General features: G+C 34.9%; 1 protein-coding gene and 2 long non-coding RNA genes across 3 annotated transcripts; 2 read left to right on the forward strand and 1 right to left on the reverse strand.

Annotated features, from left to right (window-relative positions):
* Positions 1–5,943: 5,943 nt before the first annotated feature.
* Positions 5,944–8,113, forward strand: LOC116418005. The gene is made up of 5 exons (XM_031933191.2): positions 5,944–6,323; positions 6,396–6,561; positions 6,639–6,840; positions 6,944–7,126; positions 7,229–8,113. Exons 1-5 carry the CDS (start codon positions 6,256–6,258, stop codon positions 7,312–7,314), a joined length of 705 nt encoding a protein of 234 aa, XP_031789051.1. The 5' UTR covers positions 5,944–6,255; the 3' UTR covers positions 7,315–8,113.
* A 75-nt stretch (positions 8,114–8,188) lies between these two features.
* LOC116418007 lies at positions 8,189–9,837 on the reverse strand. The gene is made up of 2 exons (XR_004228159.2): positions 9,014–9,837; positions 8,189–8,928 (listed from the first exon to the last, which is right to left on the reverse strand). It is a non-coding gene; the product is annotated as an uncharacterized LOC116418007 (long non-coding RNA).
* LOC116418006 lies at positions 9,070–11,390 on the forward strand. The gene is made up of 3 exons (XR_004228158.2): positions 9,070–9,545; positions 11,050–11,110; positions 11,197–11,390. It is a non-coding gene; the product is annotated as an uncharacterized LOC116418006 (long non-coding RNA).
* Positions 11,391–19,015: the final 7,625 nt, after the last annotated feature.

Below are 19,015 nucleotides of genomic sequence, written 5' to 3' on the forward strand. Positions count from 1 at the left end.
GAGAGAGAGAGAGAGAGGAGAGAGAGAGAGGAAGCGAGGGAAGCCAGCACCCCCTGGGACAGCGAGGCTTCCGTCGGGAGGCGACTAGTGTTCGTCTCTCCAACACCAGGTAGGGTACTCAAAGTTTATCGGGAACCTCCCGGTGCTAGCCATTAGGCCGCCGAGAGAGTGAGTGAGAGAGAGAGAGAGAGATAGCCGCGAGTGTGTGAGAGAGAGAGAGAGTGAGTGAGACGAGAGAACGGTGTGCGGTGCGGGCGCACACCTCGACATCATCTACGCGAGGCGACAAGCCAGCGTACGCGAGAGTGAGAGAGAGAGAGAGAGAGAGAAACGCGGAACAGGCGACGAGCCAGTGTACGCGAGAGTGAGAGAGAGAGAGAAACGCGAAAACAAAGAGCGAGCGTGTGTGAGAGATAGAGAGAAAGAAAGAAGCATCGGGCTTCCGAGAATCCTCCGCTGCTCGGTAGCAGCAGGTCGGGCTTGCCGCCAACGCGAGGCAAAGCCGGTACGCGCGCGCTTCGAGAACGAGAAAGAGAAGGGAGAGAGGGGGAAGCCGAGCGCTCTGCCGGCGAGGCTCGAGCATCGTCGTGCCGGGACCGCGGGCGCGAGCCGTAGGAGAGCGCGCGCTGCTAGTGTGAGTGCGAGAGAGTAGGGAGGGGGACCGCGTTAACTCGTGCGACGACGTCGCGGGACGCGCGCGGCGCGCGCGACGTGCGTACGGGAGAGAGAGAGAAGATACGCGTCGTGCGCCTCGCTATCCGAGCGAGCTGCGCGGAGCCTTCGAGTGTGTGTGTGCGTGAGAGCTGGCGAGCGTAGCGTGCGACGCCAGAAGCGAGAGCTTCGCGGCGCGCGCGTGCGTGTGTGTGTGTGTGAGAGCCAGCGGGCATATTGCGCGACGCCAGAAGCGAGAGCTTCGCGCGCGCAAATCAGAAGGTGGATACACTCAATCTTTGCCAGTCCTCATCAAAGCGACGCGTACGACATAAATAGCCAAGTAATGTACCAAGCTATATTAGATTACGATCAGCTGAAGATGGAGAGATATCACTATTCCAAAAGATTTCGTGCTAGCGACGTTGTGGACGGAATTAAAAAAGAAGCTGACGAGAAAAAGACGGTGCGGTAGAAGAAGAGTACGTAGATGCACCATCAACATGAATACGCGTCAAATAATCACAGCTATTAGAGGATTAAAAGCCGATACAATAGGAGTTTACGCTGCTAATCACGTTCCGAAATTGCTATGCACACCGACAGCTATTGTAACGAATCTCGACACGTCCGATCAGCCAGGATCACTCTGGGTTGCCATCTTTATAGATAAAAATGGATACGGAATTTACTTTGACAGCTATGGAGTTGCACCCGTATCAAAGCATCATCTCTGTAATCAGACCTGCACAGCTAAGACCGGATGTTTGTTATCTGAGTAGTTTATACAAACGTACTAGCTGTGACGGTTGCGTTAAACAAAACAACTTCTATCGATATCAAACGTGTCTCGTTTCACTATGGAATGTAAATACTGTAACGGCCGTTTCTAGAAAGATCTGCGACTCGTTGACGCTCGCTCTTTGTCGTCCCATTCATTCTAAAGGCGTCGTGGCTCAGTCCCCAACCACCAGTCGTAAGAACACTCTCGTCAAGTAGACCTCGTGTGTAAAAAATTTTTGCAATGGATTCAGCAGCAGCAGCAGAATCAGCAGCACCAAGTGCCGAGTCTTGGAAAAATAAGCCGATCACCTGCAACTTGTTGTACTCGACGATGTACGCGCTCAACAAATCAAACTGCAAGCGTGCAACTATAGGCCTGGAGTATTACAGCGGTTACTACAGAGCAGTGTTAAAAATTTGTGCCAATGGATCGCCAGCCAAGTATGTGACACTCGACACACACAGCTGGGAAGTGATCAAAGATCAGATGGAGGCTATGGATGCCTATCTGAATCAATCCTTCACGTTCTACCAGGATTTTGGAAATCCTAGCAAGATCCTCCTTCCAAATCACGATGTCACATTCACAAGCTGCTTCGGAGAAAGGGCTTATATAAAAGACGCTTTGAAAAGAGAAGAGGCTGAACTATCTCGTGAAATTCTGAAAAATGTTAACTCGTTCAAACAATATTACGCACTTCATAAATATAAAATCGACGAAATTGTTAAGACAAACTTGAATTTCGCCACTGTAAGCGTCGACGTTTTAGATGTAGTTTTAACAGAAATCTATGCGTTTAGCTTAGCCAGAATCGCAAAAGATGTGTACGACGTTATGTTACCGAAATAACTTTTTTTATTCATCTCCTATCGTTAGTTTCTAAGCTGTAAATATGCTTTATTGTTCTACGTGCACACACACACACACACACACACACACACGAGCGCATAAATACTTCTTGTATTCAATTTTTGCTGTTTTATTAAATAAATATAAGATTTTATCAAACAAATTTTCTCTATTTTAATGTGTACAAATCCCATCAATAAACCCCAAAGCTGAAATTTAGAGTAGGCTTTGCGGCACCGTGTAGTAGGAAATCATACATGTTACTTATTATTGCAGCGCAGAAAGGATCAGAGCCGGCGCAAGAGAAATAAAAGCCAAACAACAGGTATACGACAGGTAGACGGCAGACGCGCGCAAGTATGGCGTAGAGAGGGGGGAGAGAGAGAGAGAGAAGCGGGTCTGGTACAGCAGCGGCGGGAGCCACCGCGCCAGAGCTCAGGGGTTACTATAGCGTAAAAGGAGAGGGGGGCTACGGGCTTGTATAGTGAGAGTCGCGCACGTGCGTTCGAGCTCGGGGCCGGTATGGAGTAGACAGCGAAAGAGAGAGAGAGAGCGAAAAAGAGAGAGAGCGAAAGAGAGAGAGAGAGCCACCGCGTCAGAGCTCAGGGGCTACTATAGCGTAAAAGGAGAGGGGGGCTACGGGCTGGCATAGCGAGAGTCGCACACGTGCGTTTGAGCTCGGGGCCAGTATGGAGTAGACAGCGAAAGAGAGAGAGTCGCGCTCGGGTCTGCTTGCGGAAAAGGGGGAGGGCTGGCATGCGTGATATAGCTTTTGTTTAAAAATTATTTATGATTATTTATAAATAAACAAAAGTCACCCATCGATGACAGACTGTTTATGACAGTAGCGGTCGTAAATAATGTTTATTAACCTTATCAGCTACTGTTGATATAAATATGGGCTTCTGTTTACATAAACAAGTGGCGCCAGCCACGAGACTGGTGACGTCACTCTAGGCCACGCCCAGTCTCTCCATACCAGCCAATATACTACTAATATTATTATAGCCTTTGCCACTACCCTTATCATTACGTTCATGACCTTTGTATAAAGAGTAGTCAGGACGTAACACAGGTATGAATGTGAGAGTTGTTTCAGCGGCGCAATACCCGCTCTCTCCTTGGCCTATATAAGGACCTGTATGAGCTATCCGAGCTCACTAGCCAAAGCACAACTTAAGCGCCAGCGCAACTAAAACGCCTAGTCGCTGCTTTTGAGCAACTTACGCCTTGAGCAGGTAAAAGACTTTCGACGAATATTTTCGAAAATTTTTTAAATTTTCATATTTCCAAAAGACTTATAAATTTAGCTTGTCAAACCAAATAACACAATTAACGCGTATCAGGTAGAAAAACTTACAATTGGATTAATTTTGAATCGTTTATATACTTTGAAAATCGTGATACAAAGCCAATAACGTAAAATAAAGCATATTGACTTATAATAAAATTGTAAAATCAAAACGAACATACAAAACTTTCTTAAGAGACTACTAATAGAATATATTTTGTTTATTGAAAAGAAATAACATACTATTATTATTGAAGTAACTTTCCACTACCTGGTATCCCTGACCTCTCTTATATTACAAGAACGTCAACTAGCATTGTCCAGGAGGCTGCTCAAGGCTAAGCCGTAACATCGGAAGCTCTTTCTTGCACCACGGCACTATATAAAGCATTAGAATAATCTTGGGTACTGGCGTGGAGCATGCGGAACAAGTTACAGCGCAAGCGTGTTTATCTACAAGCACTGCTGTTTTGCGTATTATCGAGAGCTCTCCATCACACGCTGCACGTTTTAGCGAAGATGTGTTAGCAACCGGTGCATGCTTGCTGCATTTTACAGCGTGGCTTCGGTCGGCGCACTTCAAGCAGCATACTCCCTGCTATCTGCAGGAGGCTGCTCAAGTCATTATCAAGAGATAGAAAATTCTCGAACACACGGCAGCACTCTATGCAGCTAGCCGAGCACGGATCAAGTTTCATTTATTGTTCCGCGAGCCACGCACATTCACATCACAAAAGCGTATTATCGAAAGCTCTCTCTCTCTCTCTCTCTCTCTCTCTCTCTCTCTCTCTCTCTCTCTCTCTCTCTCTCTCTCTCTCTCACTTTGTTGGTCTCGATCGATCAGACCAAGGCTTTTGATCTAGTCAACATCCCCCTGATCGCCGAAAAGCTTCGCTTCTTCGGATTCTCGGACTCGGCATGTGCTTGGGTGCGCTCTTATCTCTTTAAACGCACGCAAATTGTCACCTCTAGCTCCGACGAATCTTCTTCGCCGCTGTCGAGAACCTCCGGCGTCCCGCAAGGCTCGCTCCTATTTCTCTATGTACATCGACGACATGCCTGATGTTTGCGGCGATTGTAGTTATCACCTTTACGCGGATGATTTTTGTATTTATGCGCACAGTTCTACTCGCGATGCGCCTTATATCATCAAACGGATTAACGCGGCCCTCGTCAACGTCGTCTCCTGGGCAAAAGCAAACGGACTTCGTATTAACGGCAAAAAAACCAAAGCCACCTGGTTTGGCACCTATTATGGTGGACGGGCAGAATATCCAACCCTGCGAATCGGTCAAGTTGCTGGGTCCCACACAGCATGAAAGCTTTTTGAAAGCTTTCAGGAAGCTTCCTTGAAAGTGTTGGTATCTTATATATATATTACTCTTGATAGCTGCCTAACCTTAAGAGAGCAATGCACCCTTACGGCCAGGAAATGTTCAGCGGCTCTCTCTCTCTCGACTCAGGAAAAACGCATTCTTTCATCCTCGCGAAACGAAACTTTTACTTGTGAAAACTCTTGTTTTTCCGTATCTGGAGTATTGTCCTGACCTGTTTCTCGGGTTGACTGACGAGCTTGCGACCAAACTTGATCGCTGCAAAAACGCCGCAATGCGATTCGTTGGGGGGATTAAACGACATCATCACATCTCGCCCACGTATAAGAAATACGGGATTGTATCGTATAAGTGCAGGCTCAGATTCTTAACTTTGAATCTGCTGGCTACCACTTTGAGGTCAAATACTCCGTTTTACCTACGCACTTGACCTCTGTATTTTAAAATTCGGCACTGAGACGTTCGACAACTTTTTTCGTGTTGGTGCGGCGCAGCTATGGAACGAACTACCTACGGAAATCCGCGAGTTGCATAAAGCTAAATACCCTCCGTCTGCCTTTGAAGCGCATCTAGCTGAACGCTATGCCTTCGCCAATCCTCGACTTCAATAGTCGATCGTAGCTATAGTGGTTTTTTATTTTAGCAGCCTGCGCCTATTTTAACACGTGTCTACTTTTATTTGTGTATGTTTATGTTTTATTCGTTTATTTTACCTGTACATACCTTTAGTCTTCGATGTTATTTGTATAAAATAGAAATGTGCAACTTTTATTTGTTATTTATTATTTATTTATTATTTTTATTTTATCGCTTTAAGTTTTAATCAAGTGGCGCGGTAGCGCCACGAAGGCGAGTTTGAGAAGCAGAGGGAGCCGCGGCGCCCGTGACATATTTACTTCTATATTGGTGTTCGGATTTTTCATTATACAAAAAAAAATACTTATCATCATTATTGGTTGGATTTTTTGGCTTATTAGCATGTCTTCTGAGCTAAACTATGATTTCCAACAAAAACATTAGTGAAAAAGCTGCCTATTTTTATAATATGGGAGTAGATAATCCAAAAATGCTGAAATCACCTATTTATTCTTCAGCCCGAAATGTGGTAGGACCGTGAAGTTAGCCGCGCACGGCCAAGAGTAAGGGGATTGCTTTCTCATAAATATCGAAATCCCGCTCATTTCCGCTATTCAGGTTGAGGTTACTATATGCTTTCCCGCCATATACTTAATGCCGATTTTATTTATAATCGTCATACAAGAGAATCGTTGTGTTTTTTTAATCTGGTCTGGCTAAAAGAAATTCATTTTTAAAGTCCAACAATTCAGTGCATTCACTTTATAAAAATGAATTGTAATTCTTCTTATACAACCGATGAGGAGATGGAGTATTTGGAAGATCGTGATGTAACCACGTAAGTATTTGTGAGGTTATATTGTTTGTTTTTATTTCACGTTTTATATTGTTTTTTACGTTTACATTATAGAATCATTGTGGGGTATGTCGATGCAATTACTGCTCCTGCAAAAGCTCCTGGCAAGAACGATTTATTATTTAAATTTGTTGTATCAAATGGAAACAGACGCATTCCTATTCTTGTATGGGACGTAGATCTTATCAATAAATTATCTAAAGAAATTTGTTCTAGCAGGGTAAGTTATCTTACTTATTATTTACATCATACCATAGTTTTCAATATGTATATTTTTGTTTCTTTTTTTATTTATAGGTAGTAAGTATTAATGGTGGCCACTGTCGAGCTGTTGCCCCATCGAAAATCAAGGACGAAAGTAATTTGGTCCCATTTGAAGTAATAATAAAGGAAAATACAGAAGTTTCTTTTTTGGGCTATCACAACTTACAAAATCAAACGACGAATCAACTTCAAAAGGCCACTTTTGATAACATACACACTTTAGAAGGACTAATAGGTGAGTAGTAATTTTTAATTGATATTTTTTATCTAATTTGTTATTTTTACCTATTTCCCAATTGTTTTATTTGTTATTTTTACCTATTTCCCAATTGTTTTAGAAATTTCTGGCTACATAAGAACGAAGTTTTCGTTATTGCACAATCGTAGTGGCCATATGACTTATGGATTAGGAGCAATCACCGATGGGATTAAAAAAATCACTGTTCAAGTGAAACAGTTTACGGAATGTGAGGTTGAAATTGGAGATTATGTCACTGTTACAGGAATATTAAAAGGCCAAGGTTTGTCTTTACATGTATATAATTTTTGACATTTAAATTTAATATGCGATATTAAAATCCATTTTTTGTAGACTTCTTTTTGATAATTTCTTTTCTTTTTAGACTCCCTTGTAACAATTTTTTGCGATAGCATCAATAACATAAAGTTGGATGCTGAAAAACCAGCTTTAACAGCAGCAGAAGTTTAACGTGGTAGCCGACCAGTTAAACGCATACGCACAAGTGACAAAAAATGTTGAATTACATTTAAAATATTCCATATATTTTGAGTTCTACGGTTAAAAGCTATTATTTATTGATTATTTAAAAAAAAATTACTGTTACATATTTCATATGTTCTGAGTTTTACGGTTCAAAGCTTTTATTTATTACTTTGCTTTTATTTTATACTATTACAATTTTGAACTAGATTAAAGAAGAATAACAAATCATAAGACTAATTACGTACAAGTTTGGTACAAAATGTGATTCATAGTTTTATGACTGTGATATTAGAAACATATTTTGATAGTTATTCTTCAGACTAAAAATATGTGATACTCGTGTTTATCGAAACTAAAATAATTATATATTTAAAAAGTCAATACTCTTATTATAACAGTATTTTCATAATGTTTAATTAGTTTCAAAGATTAATATATAATTATGATATTTTCAGTTACACGCTAAAGTATAATGACTTCAAAGACTAATTGACTTAAGATTTTCAATTACATGTTCAAGTATTTAAATAATTTAAATGACTTTTAAGACTTGTTACAAGAAGAGAATTGTATCTTTTAAAGATAAAGATGACTCCGTAAACAAAAGTATATTTGTAGTTCCTAATATAGAATTTACTATATTAAAAAGTTAACATAATATTTCTATATAATTTTGTATTTGCATGAAGTTTGTTTATTTGTTTGTACAAACAATGTATCAAGTCTACGTATATTTTTTATAATATAAAGTAAATAAAAAGACTATTATGAGATTACGATGATATAAAACTGTTCTTTTTGGCAACATATATTTCAAACAAAAAATAAGTTAATTAATTAAATAAAATAAGTAGTACAATGTTTTTGAACAAATATTTTTTTATTGTGTATATATAGTATAATTAATAATTTTATAATAAGGGTACAGATAAAACTGGAGGTCTTAGAGTTTTAAGAATTTTTACAATTTTAACTTTTCCAGACATATGAGCCATAATGTGCTTTTCCAAATATTTTTTGTTAACGTATGTTCTCTTACAATAATTACATGTGTAAACATTTTTAGGATGTTGTGAGTTTACATGTTTTTCCAAAACATCTTTTCTAACAAAAGTTTTATTACAGATATGACATGTAAAGTTACATAGATCAGTATGTGTCAATCTATGAGTTTGTAGATGTTGATTTTGGGAGAACTTCTTATTACACTCATTACAACTGTAATTTTTCAAACCTTTATGTATACTTTGATGTACTTTTAATTGCCCATTTGTTTTGAAACTTTTTTCGCATATTAAGCATTTAAAAGCTTTCACAGTATCATGGATCTTGATATGCACATTTAAATTTCCCATTTGAGTAAAACTTTTTTTACATATAGTACATATATGTGGTTTATTTTTTGAGTGTATTCTTTCATGTATTATTAAATCTCTCTTTCTTTTAAAAGTTTTTTCACAAGAAACACATGTGTACAGAACATTTTCAGAATTTTTATCGTTTTCCATATTTAAACAATATTCTTCATGCAGGTTACTTGATTTTCAAAATAAAAATTTTATTTAAATCTGTTCCAGATTGATTCGTGTATCATACTGCCTACAAAGTTAATTATATTTTAGGGTTAGGGTTATACTTATTTCGTACAAATTATTATTCTATTTTATTAATATACGTGACTTACCTTTATTTTACAACGTCTAACATTTGTTAAAAAATGTTATAAATTTTTTAGAGCTACATAAATAGCCGTATAGTTGAAGAAATATATGAGAAAGCAATCCCGTGCGCCGTTGATGACAGAAACTTATGGGAAAGCAATCCCGCGCGCGGCTCACGACAGAAATTTATGAGAAAGCAATCCATGCGCGATTTGGATGCGCAGTTGCATTTTTTTGGACTCGCATATGTAACCGCGTATAAAGAAGTATACGTGACGTATCTGAGCGTGAGAACAACAAACAATCAACGTGTTTATGTTGATAACAAAAAAGCTTGTAGAGTATACATGGTTTGGAGTTAACAGCTTATTAAGGAAGAATAAAAGATTTTCAAGAGTACATAGCTTACATGGCTTGGAGCCAATAACTTTAATAAGGGAGAGAGAAAAGAGCACCTGGCAAATAACATGCAACTTCATTTTTACTTTCTACAACATTCCACCTGTTGATTTCCAATTATTCGGTGCAAGTCAACGTTCATTTTAGCAAAAACAGGTAAAAATTATTAAAAATATGTTTTTCTAACATTATTTAAATGGAAACTTTTAGATTACAAGGCATGTGCTAAGAGTGGTAACCTAACCTGCACATCTATACACACAAACATATACATAATCACACACAACGTTCACTGCCTTAACTACTCTAGTATGCACGTGAATTTTAAAAACATCAGTTACAATTTGTGTGTTGAATATTACCAAGGATGAAGTCCAGATGTAATTATCTTAATAGATATTCTCAACTCAGTGTTCGAGTCAGTCGCAGGTAGTATATATCATTATGGTGGCATATATGCAGAGCATTATAATTTTTGCTGTACATTTTAGTGTAGATACTTGTTTCATTATGCACAAACAGGTTAGCGTAATAATTTTACTTAACAAACTCTGCTAGGTGTTCCACATCAAATCCTATGGCTTATAGTGGACAAAATGTACAAATAGGTGTTTATATGAAAATGTAACTGAAACACGTGAAATCAAAACAATTAGATATATTGTTTCAATATCTTTAAATAAATCACCTTGTACAATTTTAAACCTCTGAGTATGATAGTTTTGAGAGCGAAAACAAAATCAGAAAACAAGCAGTCGTATGTAACTATTGATAATTTTTGTTCGCACTCAATTAAAAACTATCATACTTGGAGGGCTAAATTTTTGTGTGGTGATTTTTTTCAAGATGTTCAAATTTTGAACAGCTACCAAAGACAGACAAGATAAAATTGTTACGCTATCTTGTTTCTATGTAATAAAACAAGCATCTACACAAAAAATTTTACATCTTTGCATTAATACACTGTATATATGCCACCATATGTGACTGACTCGAACACTGAGTTGAGACGTACATCTTTCAGGATAATTATGTTTCTTACAGGTTATTAAAAACAGCAAATTAAATACACTCACACTATATGACACCATACTTACTGTACACATAAAAACTCTACACAATTGCATTTTCCTACATGAAAAAACTCTACGCAGATATATTTTCTACACGAATATTTCCTACACTTATTTTTTATTATTTTACTACACTGCAAAACTCTACACAAACGTATAACCTATTGTTGTAACAATGATATAACAATAGGTTATGATATTGTGTAGAGTTTTGCAGTGTAGTAAAATAATAAAAAATAAGTGTAGGAAATATTTGTGTAGAAAATATCTGCGTAGAGTTTTTCCGTGTAGGAAAATGCAATTGTGTAGAGTTTTTATGTGTACAATAAGTATGGTGTCCACTATATCAGTTTTCAACTTATTCTAACCTCTTTCCCATCATGCTTCCACAGTTAACCTTTTAAGTAGTTATTTAAATATTATTACTTAAGAAACGATTCTAATTTTTTTTTGTAATTACTCTTTTACCTTTACATATCTTTGCCATGTTTTGAACCAGAATCGTTTAGTTTTTATTAGTTCGCTTACTTTCTACCAGAGACGATTTTTTTTATTTATCTACATAATTTTTTTCTTTTATTTTACAGCTAAAATTTGGATTGAAGAATAACGGTACTCTCTATGTCCTACAAAATACAAAATTGTAAGGTATATATACATATTTATATACATGTTTGCAATTACTTTTATTGACTTTTTTCATATTCTAATGTTATACCATATTTCTTTTTCAGGTTTTCTGTCTTTGAATAAAGCTAATGACTATAATATTAATGAAGTGTGATATTTAACATCCTAAGTAATTATAACTGATTATTGCAGTTTAGTGAAATTTGTTATTATGACTGATCATAGTATTACTGAACTTTGATAAAATTACTGTAATAATTGTCACAATGTAACAATAAAATAAATAATTTCAATTTTTCTCTCTCTTTTTTTTTACTGTATATATAGACTGCCTTCCGTCTATTTTTATTTACAAAACAATATCCTTACAGTTATAATTATTCCTTTAAAAATAATATCTATCCATATTTCCAACATTTATTTTTACTAAAATCCTGCCTTATCTAGCCAAAGCCATAGCCAAAGCCATTAGCCAAAGCCATTAGCCAAAGCCATTGCCAAAGCCATTAGCCAAAGCCATTGCCAAAGCCATTAGCCAAAGCCATTAGCCATATGCATCAGCAAAAGCCATTAGCCAAAACCATCAGCTAAATTAAGCCATTATAGCCAAAACCATCAGCCAAAGCCAACAGCCATATAAATACCCCATGGTCATATCAGTTGAATATTGCTATATTCAGCGAAAGCTGTCAGTCATAAATATAGTTACAAATAGTACAGCCACACTATCGTGCAAACAATTGTAGATTAGAACCGATTAAAACGATTATAAACTATTAAAACGGAGCACTGTTGAGGATTACAATCGTTTATTAATCCAATCAATAAGAAATTGTGATTCGTTTTAATCGTTTATAATCATTTTAATCTGTTTAAATCTGCAACTGTTATCAGGGTAGCCAAGTCTCTACGTATCTAACCGAAGCCACCAATCGGAGACATCAACCATAGATAACCACAGCCACAAGCCTGTATTACCTGCAAACAGCCGAAGTCATAACCATTAACTGTATAACTATAAAACAGCTTTTATTAGCCATAATCAGATAGCTAATGTATTTAAATTAAAATAAATTTTACATTATTTCAAACAACCAAAGATTAATTAAACCAAATTTATATTAAATATATTTTTTATATGATACTTGTACGTCTGCTCTAAGCGACAAGGCATTAATTAGTCCGCTAAGTGTTTATGTAGACTATTTTGTTAGAATATTATAAAATGGATAATAATATTACACAAAATTTCTCAGAATGTGCACGAAAACGTGTTACATCAGGTGATTTGCTGGAAGATTCTGACATTGATTTTTTTCTATTATTACTAACAAAATGTTCAAAATATAAGCCCTTTTCAACTTTACTTTTATACCTAGGTCTTATTTCAGAAATTCCGAGAAATCAAAAGCATATACAAATTATATATTTATCCTCAGTATGCAATAATCCAAACGATACTGGACATTGGGTAACTTCTTATTATGACACTGATTATATTTATGTTTTTGATTCTATAAATAATAAAGTAATGCACAAAGATTTAGAAAAATCATTATAATTGCTACATCCTTATTATTTTCTGGAAGGTAAGAGAGTTATTTTCCCAAAGGTTCAACAACAAACGAATCAAAAAGATTGTGGAATTTTCGCCATAGCTTTCGCAATAACTTTATTATGCAAAATGAAACCAGATCTTCTTACGTATAATACTCATATCATGCGTCCACATTTACTGAAATTACTTGTTAGTAAGTACATCGCACATTTCCCTTGTATTATTACACCTATCCCTATAAATGTTCAGCCTAGAAAATTATATGATACAAATATTATCATTAATAATGCTTGTCTCAATGATGAACACATAGATTATTTTCATACAATGTTACAACAACTTTCTGCGTACCAACCCTACTCAACGTTGTATTTACAGAATATTTCAAAAATTTCGCATATAAATGAAAATAATAAACACATACAAATATTATTTCAACGTGGCTCCACAATAGGTCATTTTGTATGTACATATTACGATACTAGTAATTTATTTGTGTATGATTCAATGAATAATAAAGAACTTCATAGTGATATTAGTATAGTTTTAAAGACGTTACATCCTTATTGTTTTAATGAACAAAAGAAACCGATTATATTTCAAACAGTTCAGTCCCAAAAAAATGCTACAGATTGTGGTGTTTATTCTATAGCCTATGCTGTGACCCTTTTATTTGGTTATAGACCCGAGACAATGGTATATAATAACAGTGAAATGCGTAAACATTTGTTAAAAATATTTGAAACTAGAACAATTGAACATTTTCCATGTCTTAGTACTTTTTCCAACTATTGTTCACAATTTAACTTTAGTTCCATAACTGAAACAAGAGCTACAATTTCCGGTTTAGGTAACAATGTTATGCATAATAGAAAACGTACAAACGATCAAATAACGGACGAAACTTCATTACAAAACCATAGGGAATCAAATCTACATAGTCTCGCAATCAAGAAAAAAAAAACATACTATCAAAAAAATAAAGATAAAATTTTACAAGCTCGAAGAGACAAACGTCGAATGAAAAAATGTAAAACTGGAACTGCACATAGCAATCAAAGTGTAATTGATGAAACTCAGAAATGTTTAGTTGATCAGTTATCGCCTCCAAAAAATATTAATATTGTCAAAAAATATAAATCGTGTAAAGTCACTGAAAATGAAAAATCTATTTCTTCTCTTAGTAATAATGAATCGAGTTCACAACTCCATATAAACGCGCACGATTACAATACAAAAAGCATTGATGATAATAACAAATCTGATTGTAATCCAAACTCTCAAAGTTACAATAAATCATGTAGTGAAAAGACAAACAATTATTTATATTCTAATAGTAAGACAAGTTTAAAAAATAAAAATTATTATGAATCGCACAAGAAAAAGATACTAAGTAAAAGAAAAATACATTATTCAAATAACAAAACTGACATTTTGAATAAGCGCAGGAACAAATACAAGGATAATCGTGAAAAACTAGTAGAAAGACAAAATAAATACTACGATAAAATTAAAAACAAAATTGCAATGGCGAACAAAATTAAAAAGAAATACAATGTGATTAATGTTGTTAAGGATAGTACAATAAAATTAATAAAAAACAGTGAAAATTTTATTACCAATATTATGATTAAATTGGATTGTTCATTTTCTTCTTCACAACGCAGATTAGAGGCTGAAAATTTAGTATCTACTTCCATTTATCTTCGAGATGAATATATCAACAAAGTAAGAAAAGTGTTGAAAAATCTACAAAATAAAATTGAATTGTCATTGACTCGATTAGGTAATATATCTATTACGGATAATATAGACTGTGCATTAACTGCTTTATGCGGTATTCCTAAACATACTTCCTCCTCAGAACCATATTTTTCTGATGCAGCGTATGATTTTCGGCTTGGATTATTTAACGATTTTAATATTAATAATAAAGTTATTTTAAATGAAAAAGGACAAACCACCAATATTTTACCACTTATTATTGAAGAAAAAAATAAAAAAGGTAAAGTTTGGGAATGCAATGGTTACTGTAAAACTATCGATATTGATATATTAACAGAGCTACAAGCATTTTTTTAGATATTCTTAAAGTGACTTTCAGAAATGCTTACAAGTTTTTTTTATCTATAGATATATGTTCAGCTCAATCACGCAATATTGATAAGCTTGGTCATCCAAACATTTGTTATAACCAACCCCTATTATGTACTTCAAAATTTTTAAAGTTGCAAGTTTTATCATCTCATTATCCTCATTTGCGAACGATTCAAAGATCTCTTTATGAATTGAAACATTTGTATACTTTTATTTTGGACATAGAAAATGCTTTAAATGATGCAGATGTAGTGTTATTAAGAGATATTATACAAAAATCCAAGAAACTTGGTGTACCTATGAAAAGCAATAAAAACCTGAATCAAGTAAATTTAAATGAATCAGAATTAAAAGAGCAGTTTTGTATTGGCATCAAGGAATATACAAAAATAGTAACGGATCCACCTACGATTCCTTGTATTTCATGCGAAAGACTATTTTGTGCTAGAGACATTCAACATTATGATCAGAATAATGCAACTAATGTTGCTTTTGAATTACTCGGCATAGAACGTGAAAATCTTTTTCAAAAACTTAAGAAATTGCATAACATTACCGATAATTCTATATGCAGACCTTGTTTAACAAATTTAAGAAAAAATATCATGCCATCCAACTGTATTTTAAATAACCTTTTTGTGGGAGAAGTTCCAGAAGAAATTAGAAGTCTCAATATGATAGAGAAAATTTTAATACAAAGGGCAAAAGCTTTTCAAACAATTACGAAACTAAATACCGTTATGAATAAAAATATTCCTCATTATGTAAAAATTGATAAAGTAATTGGTAGAACATTTCATTTACCTTTACCACTAGAAGAGACTTTAAAAAAGATATGTCCTGATACTGATCCCATTAATGCAGATCACGAATTATATATCTTGATTCGAACACACCCAACAAAAGCTAATGAAATTTGGGAAGATTACATTGATATAAACAAAGTATGGAAGGCGTTACAGTGGCTAAAGAAAAATAATTCTATTTATGAAAAAATTGAACTTCCATCTAATCCCCAAATGTTATTGGATACACTACACGAGCAATTAGAATATGAAGAAAATCATGAAAACGCAGAAGAAGAATGTACACCTAAAACAAATACAGTACCAAACGAACCCCCAGTACGTCCGTTATTAACCCAAAAATCTGAGACGGACCCTTTTTATGACCATTACACCATTTATCCTTTGCATGACAAAAAAAAGAATGAATCAGATACTGCACTTTACCAGATGTTGCAAGTTTCCGCTGCTGCTTTAGATAACAGAGGAAAAATTTAGATCTCAAATGCTTTCCTGATTTATATCCTTACGGAAAATATGGGCAACATGCTGAAAGAAAGCCTAATTTAAGAGATTTCGATTATATTAAGAGTAGATTAGCATCGAAACATTCACAATTTAGATTGAATATTCAATATCTGTTTTTTTCACTTTACAATAATACACTGAGACAAATAAATGCTGGAATATTTCAAATGCTTAATATCATCAATCCAAGGTATAAGTACACGGTCAAAGAATTTCTGCAAATGTTAAATGAAATAAACTAGATGGTAATTTAGATACCATTTTCTCTCGTTTGCCAGGTACTGAATCGTATTGGAAAAAAGTTCGTAATGAATTGAGGTGTATGGCACGCGAGTACGGACCTGCTACTTTCTTTATCACTTTCAGCCCAGGAGAGTGGATGTGGTCTGCACTAGCGGAATATATAAAACAAGTAAATGGGTGGAATGATAGTCGTTCTATTTCGCAATTAATAGCTGCAGACCCGGTATCAACTGCTAGATATTTCCAAAATAAATTCAAAGCTGTGTTAGCTTATATACTATCTAAGTCAAATCCGATTGGAAAAGTTACACATTATTACTGGGTCCGTGAATACCAAGGTAGAGGATTACCCCATTATCATTGTTTGTTTTGGATCCAGGATGCTCCGATTTATGGTACAAGTTCGAATGAAGAAGTGCAAGAGTTTATCTTACAACATATAACATGTCACATTCTAGATAAACAGATTTCGCCAGAACTTCATCGTCGCGTCTTAGCCTATCAACAGCACAAACACAACGATTATTGTATGCGCAAGAAACAGACAAAAACTGGATTTTCAACTGCTTGTCGTTTCGGATTTCCTCGCCCCGTAACTGATAGAATAATTTTAAGAGACGTATCTGTTGCTATTTCGAATCGAAATAAATTAAAAAATAAATCTCGATTTTATGATTTACCTAGAACAACAGATGAACAGAATATTAATGATTATATGCCTGCTCTATTGCTCATTTGGGAAGGAAATAACGATGCTCAATATATTGGAGAATCTTCTTATTTGTTGACCAAATACGTAAGCAAATATGGTACAAAAGGTGAAAAGAGCAATTTAGATTTCGCAGATATACAATCAAATAAACCGTTGTTTAACCGTCTTTGGGCTTTTGCTGTACGTGCCTTACAACATAGAGAATGTGGAGCGATTGAAGCCGCTGATGTTTTGTTAGGACATCCTTTGCATAGTACTGATCCCGAAACAATTGTTAAATGGTTGAATGTTAATATTATAAGGGGTAGAAAACTAAAGCCATTTAATGAAATCAAAAATCTTCCAGAAGATTCAACAGATTTATTTTATGATTCTTTCATAGATAATCATTATCCCAACAGACCAAAGGAATTAGATTCATTATGTTTGTATGATTTTGCTAAGTGGTTTGAGATTTCAAAGAAAAAACCAATTTACAAAGCTGAGTATTATGAAATGTCAAACGGCTTGTATTGTAAAAAACGCAAGAAACCTTATTTAATAAATCACTATCAGTTTAATCCAAATAATCAGTTAGAAGCTTACTACCATGCGTGTTATTATTATTTAAACCTTGGAGGGATTTAGATGAATTAAAAGGTTCTGACGGAACATATTGTGAATCTTTAAAAAACAACAGCATGAGCTAGCACAAGCGATGAAGTACCATGAGAAATGTACAATTATACAAGAAGCTATGGATAATATGAATAAATTAATTCAGAATCAATTAGAACAAAGTGTAGCAGATACGCCCAAAAATTCAGCTCATATACCTGATGGCTGTGTACCGATTGAAGTAGAAAATGCTATGAATGATTTTCAAGCTGTTGTAGAAAAAGCTATTATTAGTAAACAAGACCTACAAAACTCGATTGCGAAATTTAATACAGACCAGCTAAGAGTTTTCAACAAAATAACTTCAGTTATACAATCAAATAGTAAAATACTAAGAATGTTTGTAAGCGGTCCTGGAGGAACGGGTAAAAGTTTTGTCATTGAAAATTTAGTTTCATGGAATAAAATACACCGTTGTAAAGATACAGCCGTCACAGCTCCTACTGGAATTGCTGCATATATATCCAAGGACTTACAATTCACAGATTATTGCAACTTCCAGTAGAACACGGCGGCACAGCAGAGTATAAAGAATTATCTGGACCAGCTTTAAAACAAATAAGACTTCCTCCAGTTCGCGAAGATTTTGTATTTGTTGGAATGAAAAAAAAAACAAATTGATAAGTATATCAAATCGATGATTACTTTTAATTTGTGGGAGCTATTCGAATATGATGAAATTAACAATCAAACAATGAGACAAAAAAAATGATCAAGCACTCAGAAATTCTTTCGCTATTAGATTAGGTTTTATGACTCATTCTGATATAAATTGTACTGAAAACAAGAAAAATTGATTTTACAAGTAATGATTACTCGAAGAATATTCAAGAATTATGTAATTATTTAAAAAAATTACCAGTAGATACAGTGTGCTTATTACCTACCAAAAAAATGTGCAATGCCATTAATGAAGCAATGATGCTTACCATTGATTCAGAAGAAAATTAATCTTGTTGCCAAAGATTCATACAAATGTGAAAAAAATCTACAAAAAAAAGTCTTGAAATTATTGAACGACGATGAAGACAAATTTTTGTGGTATTTGATCGCGTAATTACAATTAAAATCGGTTCTAAAGTTATGTTAAGAAGGAATATTGATGTTTCTATTGGGTTTAGTAAACGGAACAATCGGCACTGTAGTTTCTCTTTCTAAGATAGATCTACGGAGATACAAGTATTACGCATTGTATTACAGTCCGGAAAAGAACATGAAATACCTCGATTGGAATATAAATTTATTATCATGGATAAAAATATCTATCACTCGAGAAACAATTTCCAATTTGTAATAGTTATGGAATAACAATTCATAAAAGTCAAGGGTTAAGCTTGACAAAT

This window comes from Nasonia vitripennis, assembly GCF_009193385.2.
Source record: "Nasonia vitripennis strain AsymCx chromosome PSR unlocalized genomic scaffold, Nvit_psr_1.1 chrPSR_random0014, whole genome shotgun sequence".
Lineage (NCBI taxonomy): Eukaryota > Metazoa > Arthropoda > Insecta > Hymenoptera > Pteromalidae > Nasonia > Nasonia vitripennis.

What these genes read in the sequence shown, in the direction of transcription:
- LOC116418005 (XM_031933191.2), top strand. Translation starts at nt 6,256, where the DNA reads ATGAATTGTAATTCTTCTTATACAACCGATGAGGAGATGGAGTATTTG. An exon ending in CACTTTAGAAGGACTAATAG is followed by an intron (nt 6,841 to 6,943) that starts GTGAGTAGTAAT and finishes CAATTGTTTTAG; the next exon opens with AAATTTCTGGCTACATAAGA. An exon ending in AGGAATATTAAAAGGCCAAG is followed by an intron (nt 7,127 to 7,228) that starts GTTTGTCTTTAC and finishes TTTTCTTTTTAG; the next exon opens with ACTCCCTTGTAACAATTTTT.